This window comes from Zingiber officinale, chromosome 5A, assembly GCF_018446385.1.
Source record: "Zingiber officinale cultivar Zhangliang chromosome 5A, Zo_v1.1, whole genome shotgun sequence".
NCBI classification, from domain to species: Eukaryota; Viridiplantae; Streptophyta; class Magnoliopsida; order Zingiberales; family Zingiberaceae; genus Zingiber; species Zingiber officinale.
In genome coordinates, this window is record NC_055994.1 from 117,275,699 (window position 1) to 117,294,088 (window position 18,390).

The 18,390-nt window shown below is 34.5% G+C and overlaps 1 protein-coding gene across 2 annotated transcripts in view; it reads right to left on the bottom strand.

Annotated features, from left to right (window-relative positions):
- LOC121981464 (2-oxoisovalerate dehydrogenase subunit beta 1, mitochondrial-like) overlaps window positions 1–16,700 on the bottom strand; it is a 32,838-nt gene extending 16,138 nt beyond the window's left edge. For both annotated transcript variants that reach the window (XR_006111818.1, XM_042533995.1), the window contains exons 1-2: window positions 16,487–16,700; window positions 89–200 (exon numbers count right to left, since the gene is read on the bottom strand). Coding sequence is in view for 1 of the 2 variants with exons in the window: in XM_042533995.1 (XP_042389929.1) it covers window positions 89–200; window positions 16,487–16,647 (273 nt within the window). In the remaining variant the exon portion in view is untranslated. The remainder of the gene's footprint in view (window positions 1–88; window positions 201–16,486) is intronic.
- Between the last annotated feature and the right edge of the window lie 1,690 nt (window positions 16,701–18,390).

Genomic DNA, 18,390 nt, shown 5'->3' on the forward strand with positions numbered 1-18,390 from the left:
CCATTTTTATCTAACATAAGTCCTATGACATTACTCATGGAATCTAACTATGTTCAAAAAATATCTCACACAAAATATCATGTAATACCTGCTCACATAGGGGAGTATTAAAAACTCTATCTCGGCCAAACTTATCTGTCAATCCGGTTGTACATCGGAAGACACCGCCAAAGCGAACATCTTCTCCAAAAACATAAGAACTGCAAAGAAGACCGTTTAGCATTAAAAAAAATCAAAGTTAAATAAATAGTTGCAAAAAGCATAAGGACAAGTATCGACATAGTAGAAATTTTTTCATACAATTTGACCAGTTCATAAGCACATAGGAGAAAGAACTATTTCAAGCAATAGAAAATTCCTAAGATACAAGAACATTATATGTGAGTAGTAGAACTTTTAGTAGTCAAGTTGTTGGAAATTGAAAATTGTATTAACTCAAAAGATATTTAATACATGGATTGGATACTGACCACTTTTTATACATTGATAACACAACTTATTCTTCATACAAGCACATACTTTTCTAATGCACAAAAAACTAATTATCTCAATAAATTCTTTAAGAGACTTTTCTAAAAACCTATCCAGTCTTTTGTGAAAACTAACCACCCTTTTGTAAATATTTTCAACCTAACATATTTAGGAATACATATGGTTACAAAATCAGGTTTTTGCACACTCCCCCTCCCCCTCCCCCTAAAACTGATGAATGATATTTATTATTTCCATCTTGCATACAATACTTTTAACATTGAAATACTTAACTTTTAGTAAATATATTTCCAAGTTGTTCATGATAGATATGTGCAGGGTATAGATCAACTTGCTCTCTAATTTCTCTTTGATGAAGTGTGTGTCAATTTCAATATATTTTGTTCGATCATGTTGTACAGCATTGTGAGCTATGCTACTTTCAAACTTATTATCGCAATAAAGTCTCAACATCCAGTGGTCAACCTACATAATCAGCATTTGTATATGCCTCTATCACCAAACCTCCATTTATTTTAAACAGAAAAGTCATTGCTAGTGTTTCTTTGATATATATTATAATCCTCGGTGAGCCACTTGCTGATTCTTTTGGGTTATACATAAATTGATCAATCACACTAACTACATATATTATGTCTAGCCATGTACGAGATAGATAGATAAATAAGTTTTCCTACCAAACGTTGATACATTTTCTTATCAACTGCAGCATCTTCCTCTGCTATTTCAACTTTGAGATTTAGTCTATTAGAGTACCTACTTGCTTGGGAAAACTATTAACATATTTATGTTGGGAGAGAAAAATGTCTTTCTTAGAGTAAGCCACCTCAATCCCAACAAAGTATTTCAACCTTATACTTTGGTTTTAAACTCCTTCGCTAAACACCGACTTAGAAATTGTCACTCCTTATCATCATTTTGTCAGAGCATTGAAACTCCCTTGAAAAAAAGTGTTTAACAAACAATGTGTGATCCCCTTAGCTTTGTCTATATCACATGACAGTCACAACTCTCATAAATGCCTCGTGGTTGCTTAAGTCCATATATAAGGCTTTCTTCAATTTGCATACAATATAAGCATTAAAATTATTTCCATATATAAATTTATTCCTTTAGTTCTCTATGCAAAAATGCATTAATGACATCGAACCATGGTTTAAATTTTTTTTACCATGTCGGGTGAAATTTGTTGTTCCGCCTGTACACTCGTGAAGACACCTCGATAGGTCGCCACAGAATCGACGCAGCCCCGCGAGCCTATAGAGGTCGCTACCAGGTCGGAGTCACGCCATCATCCAACGTTTTTTTCTTTATTTAAAAAATATTTTTTTATTTTTTATTTTTTAGGTTAAAATTTTTATTTTTAGTTAATATATTTTATATTAAAAAAATATTGAAACGACACGGCACAATACGGTACTAAATAGTATTGTTCTCATAAATCGAAACCAATATGGATTGAAATTTTAAACAATGCATCAAAGATTTGGGTTAGATTCTTGGACATGTATTAGTTTTATGACAATCATCTTCTTCCTCAAGTACGCCTTGTTAAGTCTCACATTCTCAATGACAGAGTCAGAATTTTCATGCACTGGTTCAGATATAAAAGCTGACACAAATTGACACAAGATTTGGCATAGACTTAGATATTGGAAGAATGATAGGTCGAGCAAAAACTCCATTTCATTATCCAGTAGGCACTTGTTCATTGAAGTAAAGTCACACAGAAATTTTTTTTATGGAACACTTGTATCCTTTCTGAGTTAGGGAATAACAAGATGTTTCAAGGCAGTAGAGCCCATCCCGTTCTTTAGCATGTCCAATCATCTTCCCTGAATCCTTGTCTTGAGTACACCAACGAACAAGTATGTGAAGCTTTGTCAAGGCTACTAATAAGAGAACTTTGCCTCTCGACCTTTTGACTATGTTGTAGTTGTAGTTTGCAACTTTTGACATTTTAATAAGCCAACAGTTGCAAAAAAAAAAAAATAGTCAAACAATGATGACAGCCCAGCAACATGAAAAATCAAGCTATAAAGGTTGGTAAAAGGAATCCCAGTATGAAGGTTGGTATATGGAAACAGAAAAAAAAAACAACAAGAAAGGCAGAGCAACAAGATAAATCAATTGTAAAGGTTGATAAAAGGAATCCAACTATGAAGGCCGATGAAAGGAAGTAGGAACAAATCAGCAATGAAGGTCAAGTAACAAACATAAACTGCCAACGATGAATACTAGAGAAAGGAATCCAACTATAAAAGTTAGTGAAAGAAATATGACAAATATTCTAATTTTTTAGAAAATAGAGAAAACAAAAAAAAAAACGGTGAAGGCTGGAAGAAGTAAACTCAAAACGGTGAGGGGTTAGGATCCAAGAATGGATGAGAATAAGGAATTAATAATGGTGGTGGAACAAAACATATGATATTAAATGTGCAAAGGATGTGATGGAGGAAACAATGTGTAATAATGGGAGAAAAGGAAACCATAATAAAACTAAAAAGGATGTAAGAAAAAGTGATGACTAAAAAAGATGTAAGGAACCAAACCAAGTGTTGGAGTAAGAATGATTCGTAGATGAGGGCAATACTAAAGCTTGAGAATGATGGAAAATGAAAACGAGGGTAAGTTGGAAAAGAAGATTAAAGGCAAATTAATTAATATATCTAAAGAATAAGTAGGGGTTAAGTTTTTGCATCCTGAGATTCAAAACGATGCTAAGAATCAACTAGTATAGGAAAAATGATCTATTTTATCAGCGGAAGGAGAAGCAATACAACAAAGGAATCTAAACCTAATATAGCAGAAATCCATATTCACATCAAAAATTATGAAAAATGATTTTGATACTAAGCAGGCTATCTTTTTATGTGATGAAATAGATACCCTAGGAGAGGAGGTCTACCAAATAATGGAATTTATGGGATCATTGCAAATACACGGGTGGGTTATAATAAAATTCATCGCACTGATACTACATTGAAAATTTAAAATTATATTAACTCAAAACTTATCCACTACATAGAATCTTAACCTTTTTTATAAATTGATACCATAACTTATGCACGTGTTTTAAATGGTGGCCAAGGCAACCACCTAGGTGGGAGACGGGTATCAACCGCACCACCTTTGCCTTAGGCGGTGCTTTAGGCGATCAAAGATGAGGTGAGGCTGGTGAGGTGGGCGAGGTGATGGGCGAGGCAGTGGCTGAGGTGGTTAAGGCAGTAGGTGAGGCAATCAAAGTCAACAAAATTTAAAAATCCTAGACATATTAATACACTCTCTCCCTTTCAAAACATAAATAACTTCACCAACCCTCATAAGTCACCCACAACCCACCTCCTTCTGCTTGGAACCACCCTCACCGTTGCCGCACCACTGTCGCCTACTACTACCACCAACACATTAGGTTAGCTTTTATGTATGCTAGTAAGTTCTTGTATTTTTGATCTTTGATTTAATTATTGAATATTAATGGCCTAAAATGAGATGGAGGTGGAATTGAAACGAAAGTCTAGTGATATTATTTAGGATTGTAGGGTGTTGTATTGTAAAGAAGAGAAAGATTAGATCACACGCAAATTGTATAAGAGGCTTATTAAGGAAGGAGTTTATCGGATGAAGCATCATATTCTAGGTATTGTAGGACAAGTTAAAGCATGTCCTAAAACATCCGATGAAAACAAAAAATTAAAGTAAAAGCTTATCTTGAAAATAATACCAATCAAAAGCGAGAAAGGGTGGAAGAACTAGAAGAAGAGAGCTCAGAAGTACATATAGATGTTGATGTAGAGGATGGAAGATTCTTCTAAAAAGAAGTTTAAGCATCTCAGGCCTATTGATAAGTGGGCATCTGCAATCGATCAAACAAAAGCAAGACAACAAAACATAAATGATGCATTGAAGTTAAAGTTTACAAACGATGTGCATAAGTAACTTACACGATGGATTTATGTGATAGGGATTCTTTTAAATGCAATTGATAATCAATGTTTTAGATAATTTGTAGAGGCCAATTCGGTTTTGGCTACAAACTTCTAAGTCAATATCTTCTAAGAGAGTCACTTTTGAAGCAAAAAGTTGAGAGGATCAAATTATCTCTAAAAATGCATGAAGAGTGGGTGAAAAATGGATGTTCAATTATGACCAATGCATGAGCAGATTGCAAGAGGAGAAACATTATGAATTTATATGTTAATTGCAAACTAGGTACTTTATTCCTTGGTTCTATTGAACACTTATATCTTCAAGTTTATGGAAAAAAACATTAATGAAATTAGCCCTCAATATGTTGTTCAAATAATAACGGACAATGCGACAGACAATACAGCGGTAATGGAATTGTTGAAGGTTACACAACCTCAAATTTTTGGACCTCTTATGAGACTAATACAATCAACCTCATTCTTGAAGCAATTGAAAAGCTACCCAAGTTTAGCGGAATGTTTGAGAAAATAAAGGCCCTAACAATATTCATCTATGCACATCATAGAACTTTCGTTATTATAAGAAAATATACCAAGAAGAGAGATATTGTGAGTCCTGGGATGACTAGATTTGCTATTTCGTTTTTGACCTTGGAAAGTCACAAAGGCAAGAAAGATCAATTGAGACCATCCGAGGAGTGGAGCAAAGTAAATTAAGTAGTGTGAAGGGGAAAGCGGCGAAGGTGATAACTAGTATCTCTTTTTGGAATGATATTTCTTTGGCTTACAATATTTTCACCCCTTTAGTGAAAGATGACAAATAAACCTTTTTATTGGGTGCACTTAAACAATCCAAGGAAGAGATTAGAACGACTTTCAAAAGAGAAGAAAATCTCACCCTATTTTTAAGATTATTGATGAGAAGTCTAAGAGTAGACTTGATAGTCCTTTGCATTATGTCACTTATTGAATATGATTTTATACTTTTAAAATCCAAGCATACAAAATGATACCAATGTTATCAATGAGTTCTTGAATTGTGTTAAAAGAATTGTTTCCATCGAAAGGGCATGCAATCCACCATTTCTAATGATGAATTGTTGAAGTACAAGAGTAAATTTGAAAATTTTGGAAGAAAATTACGGCCGTGACATATGAGAAGGTGGATGTATATCATGACTTTGATCTGAGTACATCTCTTTCCTTTATTTTTATTCACTAACATGAATGTCACTTTTACCTATTTTTTTGATTTGCCTCTACTTTTTTAAGTTGGATGGTGGTCTAATTATGGTGGTAACACTCCAAATTTATAAAAAAATGACAATGAGATTTCTCTCTTTAAGAGGTAATTCATCAAGGTGTGAAAGAAATTGGAGCCAATTTAAAAGGGTAAATAGTAATTCATAAATTATGTTATCTACCTTTTTTTTATTAGTTTTTAATAATTTTTTAATTATTTAGATACATACTAAGAAGAAAAATAAGCTTGAGGTATCAAGCTTGAATGATCTTTCAACATCAATCTTATGATAAAGAGTAAAAGAGAGATGGAGATTTGCTTCTATCCTCTCAAACTAATGAAGCTTTGTTTGTTGATTGTGGTGATAAAGATGAGATCGAGTCGGGTTAGGAACTTACTTGGAGAATGGTGGCGAACCTTAGGAGTGGATGAAGTGCTACAACCAAGGAGGATTGCAAGGAACATTCTCATTGGAGAACTTGATGAGAATTTAGATATATCAAAGGAGAATGAAGACTATGTTAATTTTAAGTCCGATGATTAGAGGATTATAAATGCAGTTGATGGTGCATGTATAGATTTAGAGCATCCAAGCGAATATTTCTCCTAAATATTTGTGGTTCTCACATCCAAATCATCAATCCAATATCCCACTTTTCAAATATATTAAATTCCACAATCAAATATTCCATCAGCCAAATATTTATGGTCCCACCATTAAAGATCTTACTTCCAATATCTCAAATTTCACAATCAAATATCTTAAATTACACAATCAAATATTTCAATATTTATGATCAAATTGTTATTTTATAAATTTATTATTAATTTTACATTTAAATAAAATTAATTATATTTTTCAATTGAATTTAAATGCATTGAATTTTTAAAAAATAAAAAATATTAAAGATAAAGCTGCAACAATGTTGCATGCAAGCACGGACTGTAGAGCTCTTTATTATTATTATTTTTTAAAAAAACTAGAAATCAGCTGGCAAAATGCCCGGTGATTTTAATCTCCACCTTTTCCAATGGCAGAGATTTGGGATTTGGAGAAACATCCTCTTCAAATATCCCCTATTATGGATGCCCTTAGACTTTTGATAAAAGTAATAATATTGCTTTTCTAGTATTAATATGGTGATGAATCATTATTAATTATCTTATTAGGTATATTTATATATTTATTTGTACCTTATATAAATTGTATTGTATGCAAGGTTTAAAATCTCGACCCGTGCCATGGTTTCGGTCCCAAACCGGAACGATACTGTTTCGGTATCATATCGTGTCGTGCCGATACAGTTTCGGTATTTTTTTTATTTATATATAGTAATTATTAAATAAATATATTTATTATTTATAATTTAAAAATAAGTTATATATTGATTGTATATGAGTTCTCTATTATTAAACAATTTAATATTGTTAGAGAAAATAATTAAATATAATTTTTTTAAAAAAATTAATCTATCAATAATTCGAATTAAATAATCAAAATTATATAAATTAATACAAAATACTATTTTATATATAATAATTATATAAATTAAATATTTATTTATTTAATAATTTAAATAATATATTTAAAATAGTAAGAAAAAAGTAGAATATCAATTAAACATTAAAATAGTAAAAAATAAAATACAATAATTAAAAAAATCAGAATATAAATTTAATTTATTAGAATTTTTATAAATTTTTTAAAAAAATTAGAATTTAAAAAAAAAATTAAATAAAATTTAAAATATTATAAACTATTTCAAAATATTATTTAATAAAATTAATTAATTTTTTAAAAAAATAAATATTTTTTATATTTTATTGGAATAATTTAATTAGGATTAATAAAAATCTCTTTTAAATATCACACTTCCTTAGAAATTGTTTAATTTATTTAATTAGAATATGAATTTTGTACAGTAAACCTAGCGACGTCGCCTTTGACGCCCAAGCCTGCCTCCGACGCGACGCACCCGGACACTGCTGACGGCACCGGAGGAGTCTAGCGACACCTCCGGCGGCACAAGAAGTAGATCTCTTCTTTGAGTCTAGCATGTAGTTGAGCAACTGTTTCCCCTTCAAGTCGGAGGTTGCTGAGTTGGTTCCAAAGTAAATCTCTTCTTGCTAGCTTAACCTCCGAGGTTCTTTTGTGCAACTGCAAGAACTTCTCTCAGAGTTCTTTAGCTGACTTGTAGGTTTCGATCCGGTTGACTTCTTGGGGGACGGCAAAACGCTGAGCAGATGAAATTATGCTTTGTCGTTGGCCTTCATCCACTTGCTTCTTTTTGGTCCAGTAGTGTTCTTCCTTTTCAGCTCCGTGTTGATCTATGGGTGTTACAAAATCATACTTAATAGATAATAAAATATCAAAGTCAATTTTAAAAAATACCTCAATTTTTCATTTCCAATTGGCGAAGTCCCCCTCAAACTTTGGTAGATGAATGCTCGCTCCGACCATTTGTGTTTTAGACAACAATTAGTCCTTATGAAGCATCCTCGCTATGATACCAATTGTTGGTCGTTGAGGTCGGCTAGAGGGGAGGGATGAATAACCTGCAAGTTAGAATTTAAAACTTCTATTGTTTTTCAGCTTAGCAACGATCACATGTTGTTAATTTGAGATAATAAACATAAGCATAAAAGTAAGAGACAAAGAATTTTTACTTGGCTACCACCAGAATAGTTGTTAATCCAAGGGAATAAAAAAAGCTCCACTAATATTCTCATTGAAAGTAGGTGGAGTAGCCTCTTACAGTCGTTGATAGCACAAAAACAAACAAAGAATTCGAATACAGTGTGTTTTGCTAAACTCCTTGGACCAAGGCTCTATTTATAGCCTCCTGGTTGAATTTTTCTGTTGACTGACATAGCAGCTTCGGGCACCTGGAACAAGTCCGGGCACCCAGCAGTGCATCTTATCTGCTCGCAATGGCTCTTCAACAATTCCACAATAACATTTTTCTGCACCCGAGCGCCAGGACTCGCTCCTAGACTGTTGCTGCCGTGGACTCAAACTTTATCCCCATTGCAACACCTCCGAAAAGGAGCTTGTGCTTGCCCAAGGCGGTCCAGGTGCCTGGACCTGGTCCAAGCGCCTAGAGTCTGAGCGCCTGGACTTGGTCTAGGTGCCTGGACAAGTCAACATTGTGTTGACTTGTCCAGCTTCTGCTCTGGTTGCTTGGATGATTTCTCTGGCCATCCAAAGTTAAGCTGACACGAACCCAACTCCGGCCTTCTCCTCGAGCAGTCTTCCGCTCCGGCTTCTCATGTCCTTCTCGTCCGTCAGTGTACTCTTTCGCATTTTCGTCCCTCGAATGCACCAAGCCCATCGACTCGCTTCCTGTGTCATCCTTCTCGTTCGCTACGTCTTCCACTCGACTTCTTGTGCTCCTAAATTCCTGCATACTTAGACACAAGGATCAAATATAACAGGACCTAACTTAACCAAGTTGATTACGTCAAAACTCACCCGGGGTATTTACAACATTGACTTGACTAGGAAGAGTCGCTTGATTGAGTGTTTTGTAGCCTATTGTTGTGAGAAAATCTAGCTTCATATCATACTCATTATAAAAGCTTATTGTATTACCTCTTCTAAAGTTTAGTGGATTTGAGGGTGACACATCAACTGTGTCGTAAGTTATGGACATATAAGCATGGTCTTTAAACCACATTATATCTTCTTGTTAGCGTGGGTCTTATTTTTTTTTGCTCTAAACTACATTATATCTTCTTGTTTGCATGGGTCTTATGATTTTTCACACTTGATCATGCATGTACACAATTGTATTTAAGTATTGTTTTTAAGATTTATGTTTTGCAAGAATTAAAAGAATTTGCATATCATCTATTCAATCTCTCCAGTTAGACCATCATTGATTAACACATGACTCCCTTTTTATAGGCCTCAAAGTTGATGGCTAAGTAGTAACACAATGTTGTTGGGACCCTAAGGATGAGATGGTCGGATGCTGGAGGGGGATGAATTGTAATTATACGTACAATTTATGATTCTAGTACTCTTGCTACAATCTTAGCAAAGAAACAAAAGTTACCACGACAAAAATGAAATATATATATATATATATATATATATAAAAGCAAGCTTACCGCAATCACCAACACAAACCGTTTACAAGGTCAGTAGTCCCTGGACTCCTACTACTCCATGATCTATGATTCGTTTGAGGATCACTCCCAATAAGTCATTAACTTTTCTCCTTCTTGGTTGAATATCGAAGGTAAAGAAACCTTTTACAAGCATAAGGATTACAATGAAGCACCAGAAAACTTAAACTAGGTCGAATACTTCTAATAGGGTTTAACCAACTATATTTTACCCCTATCTTGAAGCATCCACCAAGCTCCCCTTTTATAGCTTTTGAAACCTCTTCATGTAATTTAATCTATCGTCAATCAATTGACTAGTTTTGTAACACCCACTAAGCTTTTAAGATAAATAAGAGAATGACGAATTTTGTCTTAGAAAAATAATAAGAAGTGAGTTGAAGCAAAAAAAGAAATAAAATGAAATAAAAAGAAGAGGAGGTCAAGGATTGAACCTTGAACCTCTTATATTATAATTTATAGAATTAATTAGTAGAAACCAATTGGGATAGAGAGAAGATAGAGATTGGTAGGTTTCGGCCATGAGGAAAAATAAAAGAAAAAGGAAAAAAACCTAGGAAGCCTAAGACACAATTCACATGTATGTTTATTATGCTTGTCTTTATACATGCTATGAAACTTGTATGACTTCCTATGCTTTTAGGCTATTTGAAGCAAATTTAAACACTGATGAGTCTCGGCCAAGTAGGGTTTAAATGACCTAGAGGCCTTAGAATTGAAACCAATTGTGTTAAAAATGCTTCTTATGGAAATAGGATAATATGTTGATTGAGTCACATGCTTGTATAATTTTTCCATGACCTAAATGGACCATTGTATGTTTCGGCAATGAAGGGATAGATGCCCTAGAAACCCTAGAACAAAAATTAAATATGCTCATGTCACTCTACATGAAATATGATAAGTAGAAAGCCAAAGTTCTCATGCTATATGTTGTTTAATGACCTAAAATGAGGCTAGGGTAAGTTTCGGCCATACCCATTGTATGATGTCTTATTATGAATTTATACATGATGTTAGTTCAAGTTCACATGCTTGTATGCTTGCTTTTAGCCCTAATGAATACTTGTTAAATTTCGGCCATGAAATATGTTAAGGGCTTGAAGAACTTAGGAACTAGCTCAAATATGCTTACTATGTTACTTGGAAAAAAATTCTATAAATATGGTTTAAGGTTTCCATGCTTTCATGACATTTGGGACCTTGTTTCACACCTGATAGGGTTCGGCCACATGAAGTTTAGGGACTTGGAGAACTTAGAAACCAAGTTAATCATGCTTATAATGCTTTCTATGAAATTGATGTGATGATAATTTAGGTTCCACATGCTTGGAGGTTGTTTTTACCTAAATTGAGATCTAAGGGGGGGGTTCGGCCATGATAAGAACCCAAGGGATTAGGAAGCTTAGAACCCAAGCTAACTATGTTACCATGTTTCTTATGATAGTATAATCACATGATACACCCTTATGCTTAAACATGTATGCTTGTGATTTATACTTTCCATGATATGATATGTGCTTAGAAATATGCATGCTTTGATGATATGCTATGTGCTTAAAATATGCATGCTTTCATGATATGCTATGTGGATAGAAATATGCATGCTTGGATGATATGCTATGTGCTTAAAATATGCATGCTTTCATGATATGCTATGTGGATAGAAATATGCATGCTTTGATGATATGCTATGTGTCTAAAATATGCATGCTCTCATGATATGCTATGTGGTGAAAATATGCATGCTTTTATGACATGATGTATGCCTAAGTGATGCATACTTTTTATGACATGATGTATGCCTAAGTGATGCATACTATTTATGATATGATGTATGCCTAAGTGATGCATACTTTTATGACATAACGTATGTCTAAGTGATGCATACTTCTATGATATGCTATGTGACTAAATGATGCATTTTTATACATGCTACTTTACTTTGTAAGGCTTGTACCAAGGGTGGGCTCCTAATCAGCCCCTAGGCCTTTGGCTGTGTGATCCAGGCTAGTAAAAACAAAGGGATGGGCTCCTTAGTACGCCCCTAGGTCTATGGCTGTGTGATCCGGACCTAGTTCCTAGTATGATTCAAGACTTGCTACCTTGGATATACTTAGGAAGCGCGCATATCTACGTGATTTATCTATGTATGGTACAAGCCGGGGCCCTGATTATGTTGATATTATGTTCAAGTATATATGTAAGAAGAAATGGTTTTAAAGATCATGAGACATACACATGTTTTTCGGATACATGTTTTCAAAAATCATATTGCATATACCTTATGATCATGTTGTGATGATGCTATGATTTATGATATGCCATGATTAGATACGATTATGTTATGTTTCATGCTATGCTTTAAGAGCTTGATATACCATGCCACCTTATGATGATACTATGATATGCCATGATTAGATATGATTATGTTATGTTCCATGCTATGCTTTAAGAGATGATATGCCATGACTAGTTATGATTTTGTTATGTTGCATGATATGCTTAAAGAGTATGATATGTTATGCCATGACTAGTTGAGATCATGTTATGTTGAGACATTCTTTGATCATGTAATGATTTTCGGTTTTAGTGAGTAGGAAAGGAACTTACTGAGCCATGAGTGCTCATAGCTTACTTTCCTTGTACCACAGATAAAGGAAAAAACTGGATGAGCTAAAGGAGCAGCAGGAGAGGCAAGGAGATGTGTGTGGCAGTGGCTAGGCAACCAAATAAGAACCTGCTTTAAAAACTTTTAAAGAACTATGCTTTAGTATCATGAATTGTAGTACCGTATGTGTGACTTGATGTTATGTTTCTACTAATTTTGATATCATGTTATTGATGCCATGATAGTGTAGTTCAGATTTGATGAAAAGAAAAACAAAAGAAAAGTTTTTATTAAACTAAGAAAATTATTTTAAGTCTTCCGCTGTTTTAAAAAGAAAAATTTGTACATGGAGTATCGTAGCCCCGTCCCTTAGGGTTAGCAGGGAGGGCGGGCGTTACAAGTTTAAGCCCAACAGTCGACTACTATGCGATAGCCATTAAATATCTGATTGTGCGACAGCCTTTTCCATCAATGCCCTTTTTCTTCCTTCCATTCGTAGCATCGCTCGACTAAATCTCAACATCTACCATTTGCCCAATTGACTACTCTCCCGGACAAAATTATTTTGTCTAATCGACTCGGCCATTAGTCGACTAGATTCCACACCAGTACACTGGACTAAACCACAAGTTGATCCAAACCATAAACCCCGAACAATGTTTAGGTTTTGTTAGTTACCTCATACTCATCTGTAAATCAACTAGTTTCCTAACTTAATCATTCTAACGATTAAATTCACCTAAATTAAGTTTTACATTCACCCCATGCATATAGGTTACTCAACTCTCATAAGCCACTACATCTCCTCCATATATCATCTTTCACATCTTCACCTCCATCAATTGTCATCCTTGCTGCCTTGGTACACCTCATCCTACTGTTCCTCAGATGCTCCAAATCATACTTCTCCGATCTCTACGAACCTTGAGTCATCGAGTGATGTGTGTGTTTCATGCATATAATTTCGATATTGTTTTGCATGCATTTGTTACATTATATCAACATATTATGCATACTTTCATCTCTTTTGCATTGATTTCATCCTTATAGTTCGGAGATATGCTCTTTGTACGTCCTTGTTGATAGAACGTGAATTTAGAACTCAACCGGGGTTAAAGAAGCCTTGGAGCGTGCATTTCTAGTATGGTACATGGTTTGGTCGTGTCCTCCAACATGGTCGTGCACCATTTGAGGAGTTAGATGAGATTTGGAGCAACATATGGACTTCCAGCACCCTACTCAAGCAAGTTGTATCCCTTAACACAGTCGTACCACTTGATGCCACTTCACAAGAGATTCCAGCACTGGACACGGTCTGGTCGTGCTTCCAAGCACGATCGTGTCCGACCAATTTTTGCCCACCAGAATGCCACACGGCCAAGCGATGCTTCCAAGCACGATTGTTCGGCCAGTTTCTGCCCACCAACATGCCACATGACCAAGCCGTACTACCCAACATAACCGTGGTCCAGTGGCAGCACCCCGACTTTTTTGGAAAGTTATAATAGATTTGGATGATTTTAGAGGCTTTAAAAGGCATCAAGGAGCTCATGTTTGAGGTATCATGGGTTTTCTTATTACAAGGAATCCTAGGAGAGAACCACTTCTAAGAAGTCGTCAAGATTCCATCCTACTAAGAGCTTGGAGTTCCTTCGAAAACATCTATGCACACAACAACTAAACTTTCTCTCTGTTTTCCTTGATTTGAGTTGTAGAATGTTATTCTTCATGTTATAACTCCATCTCCACAGAGTAGTTCTTCTGATTCTAGGATGAGGGAGTAGCCCAATACATTGGTGACCTTCGTTTTAATTAGTTTATCTCTTTTTATCGCATGATGTATTGATTCATGATCTGAATATATTATGCATACATGACTGTGACACTAATGTGTGTTTTCATACCACAGGGATGCGGGGAAGGACTGAGAAGTGAACTAAATTCTCAGGCTCATAAAGCTCAAGACTTGAGGGTTTGTTCATAAAAGTAATCCAAAACATCTTGAGGTCTATCACGAAGCTTAATGGATTTCCCAATTCGATGTCACTAAGTAGAGGATAACACCTAGAGGATCGTGAAGCATCATAACAGGAGCGAAAGCCATCGCTTTAGTAAAGTTATCTTGAAAGTAGGCGTCGTGTTTGGATAGATATACCAGTATTATTCAAGATAAATATCGGGTACCTCGGGATATACCACCTTCATGCATAACAACACTAAGGTAAAAGAGTAAATTATATTTAGGGTGTCAACGATCATCGCGGTAAAATCGAAGTCCTAGAATTGCTTCCTCAAATCGATTTTTCCACAAACTCTTCTTGTTTTCCTAATTCATTTTCTTTCTCACACAAATTTCTCAATTTCGATTCGGATTAGTACTTGATTTACAATTCCAATGGGTGGTATTTTATTACTTGGCTACAACAGTGCCCTTACGGTTTGCACACATATCGAGCTACCAACTTAACAATGCCAAGTCATTACTCTAGAGTTGCTTCCACACTACCTTAGTGCTTACATCATGTAGTCCCTCCAGTGTCTCATATCATCCTTCTCTGATCTCTACAGACCTGCAAGCATTGAGCATGTCACCTTAGCCACATCAAGTTATCATCCATATCATCACTCACCCTCATTGAGCACGAGCTCGCTTAGGTCCATGTGTATTCTGGCAAGTTTTTGTACACTTAAACACACATATTAAATAACACAAAACCTAATTTAAACTTTTTGCCCAAACATTAAAACCCAAGATCGCACTAGACCACCTGAGGCGCCCAAAAATGCTACATGGATAAGCGTCCAAACCATGGATAACTTGCCCTTAAAATAGCCCATCCCTGTATTAACCACATGCTATCTCCCTATTATCTAGGCCTAAAGCACATGGATTGTGTATTTTTCACACAACATGTGCCCTTTAATTGGCCATGTCTACATTGAAAATTGCTTGCTCATGGCTATCACCATTAAGGGGAATTTAGTTAAATAATTTTAGCGAATTCTCTTTCTAGTATAAACAAGTAGAGTTCTATTTCCTATATTTGTATTTATAATCAAAGATAAGAGCTAAATCTAACGTTTCTCATTTATCTATTCTGAGGCTGCAAAGAGGAAGGAATGTAATTCCCTCTGATGCCTTCAGTTATTTTCCATTTATATTAGGTGAAAACATAGGGTGAAAAAGTTTAAACCTCTAGAAAACATAAATATGTTCAATCAAAGTAAACAAGGTGAAGGGAAAGTGTGGACGTGAGATAAATTCCTTTTAGTCCTTTTCCTTCACTACAATTACTTTATTTCCCTCTTACTTCCTTCCTCAAGTAAATACAGCAGAGGCAACTTGACTAGATTATATCAAGCCTAAAGTCTCTTAGAAGAAATTACTAAACCAAATTACCAGATTGAAATCATTGAATAGATGAAACACATGACAGGTTATTAGCACAAGCACTAAGAAGCATTTCATTCCAAAATCCTTCTCAAATCTCAAATCATCCATAAACAGTAGTGTGCTTCATAATTTTATGAAAAATAACGATGTAACTTCTAAGGATTATGAGCATTTGGACTTCAAAATTAGAAATTTAGCAGCTAGATTATTATAATCATTATCTAAATGAATAACCAGGGATCAACTGCATGCATCTAATAAGAAACTGTACCGCAAAGACATTTAAGCTTATTAAAACATTTTGCAAGTCGAATCAAATTAAGTAATCAAGAGAAATGAATATGAAGCCACACCGGAAGGACCAGTAAAAAAATAAGAAAACTTTGTTAACCCAGAGAACCACGATATCCACAATGCTACAATAAATTCTCAATGACCAAATGCACTTTCTCCCGGGAGTGATATCGCCATGACAAGGAAAATCATTCAAAATACCTCTAAACAAACAATACGAACACAAAACATCATTAATGGATTTATTTTCAAAGAAAACGATAAATTGGTTCTTAAAAATCTGCTTTCCAGAGACAAAAAAAAAACATTGATTATTACGGAAAGCCAAGGCAATCTAGATCTCTCAAAAGAAATGAAAGTGAAGAGTCCAGGTAGAAGGATCTAGGACGAACCGTGGATCGGTGTCGAGGGCGATGTGGAGGGCATGGTTAATGGCGGTAAAGAGATTGATAAGCTTCCCGTCGCTGGGAGGCTTCGCAGCCTCAGACAAACTCGAAAAGAACCTATCCGAATGCGAAATCCTCCTTCCTAATGCCCGCAACGCCATGGCCATCTGCAGACTGCTCGATCTCCGCTGGGACGGCGAATTGGACGATCCACGAAGATGCAGAAAGGATCACTTATAACTGTTCCGTTCCGGGACCCGTAACTTTAATATTTTTTTCAAGGCCCAAGTTTTGTCCCCGCAGCTTTCGCTAATTCCCCTACGGCGCGAGGATTACTTGTGGGTCCAAACACCAGGGTGCGCCACGTTGAGGAGAGTGAATATGTGGGTAACTTTATCCTGGTGAAACTATTGTGTAGGATTTGGATGGATAAACGCTGAGTTGGATTATCTGTCAGATCATCTGGATTTTTATCTTTAGTGTTAAAAAAACGTGGACGGCGAGCGTCTACTCTGATACCGTTTCTTATTAAAATGGATAATTTAAGTTAAAAAAATATTTTATTAAATTTAAATATTATTAATTTTTATATTATTTTTTTATAATGATTAAATAAATATAAAATTTAAGGAGTAAATAAAATAATTATATATTTTTTTTAATTATTATATTTAAAATTTAGAATAAATTTTTTAAGATAGAATAACTGGATGCTTATAAAATAGAAAATAAAATTAAGTAATTTTTTTCTTTATTTTATATTATAAAAAATTTAGCATATGATTTTAGGAGGCAGTAAAGAGAAAGAAGAAATAAACAGGATGAGAGAAGAAGCATAAAGAGTTTTTATTTAACCTTTCACGCCTTTCCATTTAAGGGGGAAAATCCTCAAAACCTTGACTGGAAATTAATGATGTGACCTAATTAATTATTAGCATATATATTTTTTTAAAATTTGAATTGTTGTCTTCCTTAAAAAAATATATAATGTGTTATACATGTTATCCTTGTATCCAGAAATGCTTCGCCTTATTAATTTTGATCTCCTTCCTCTGCTAATGAAATGTAGCTTCTGAGATTTTTTTTGATGTTTGGCAATTGACACTAGAATTTATTTTGATTTTTCAAATGGGTTTTAAAATATATTATATAGAAACTATTTAGATTGTTTGCTTAGTTATTGCTTGAATATTTGTTGATGAGTTAATTTTTTTTATAATTCAAGATCCAATTTTTTGAATCGATTAATCCTAAAAGTTATATGTCTGATCCTAAAAAATTTTTCCACCAACCACTAGGATAAATTCAGAAGCATAAAAGGCTCATCGCTCCGCAACTTGTGTTCCAAGATTATCTTCCCATTAGAGGAAATTAATCCATAGTGTACCGCAACTAAGAATCGACCAATGAATGCCTAGTTAACTATGGAAGGGTTTGACCATTGCAGCGTAGTCAATCATCCTCTACTTGTATTGAACAAGATCATAGAAAAAGCAAACAGATATGTGAATATGATGTTAATATATAAGACGAGATAAGATGTTCACGTCTAAAAATGGGGTCTTACCAACCAAATATGTTAGAGTATCTTGGTACAAAATTTGGAAGTCAAAATCATTAGTTTCAAAAAAAAAATAGTTCCAAAGATTTCAAATATTATTAAGGCACCCGTACATTTACATAGATTTAATTATCTGATACTTCCTACACTAACACACAATCATCGTCAAGTAATAAAAATATTATCCTCCGGGCCTGTGTTATTGAGTATTAGTTATGCACAATGTAGATTATCTAGATGAAATCAAAATGAGTAAATAGTTGTAATAAGCAACTAAATTAAACTAAAAGAATTGAATGAAAAGCGATGGGAAAACCAAAGCTTAAGATAATCTTAGGATTTCAGTTTC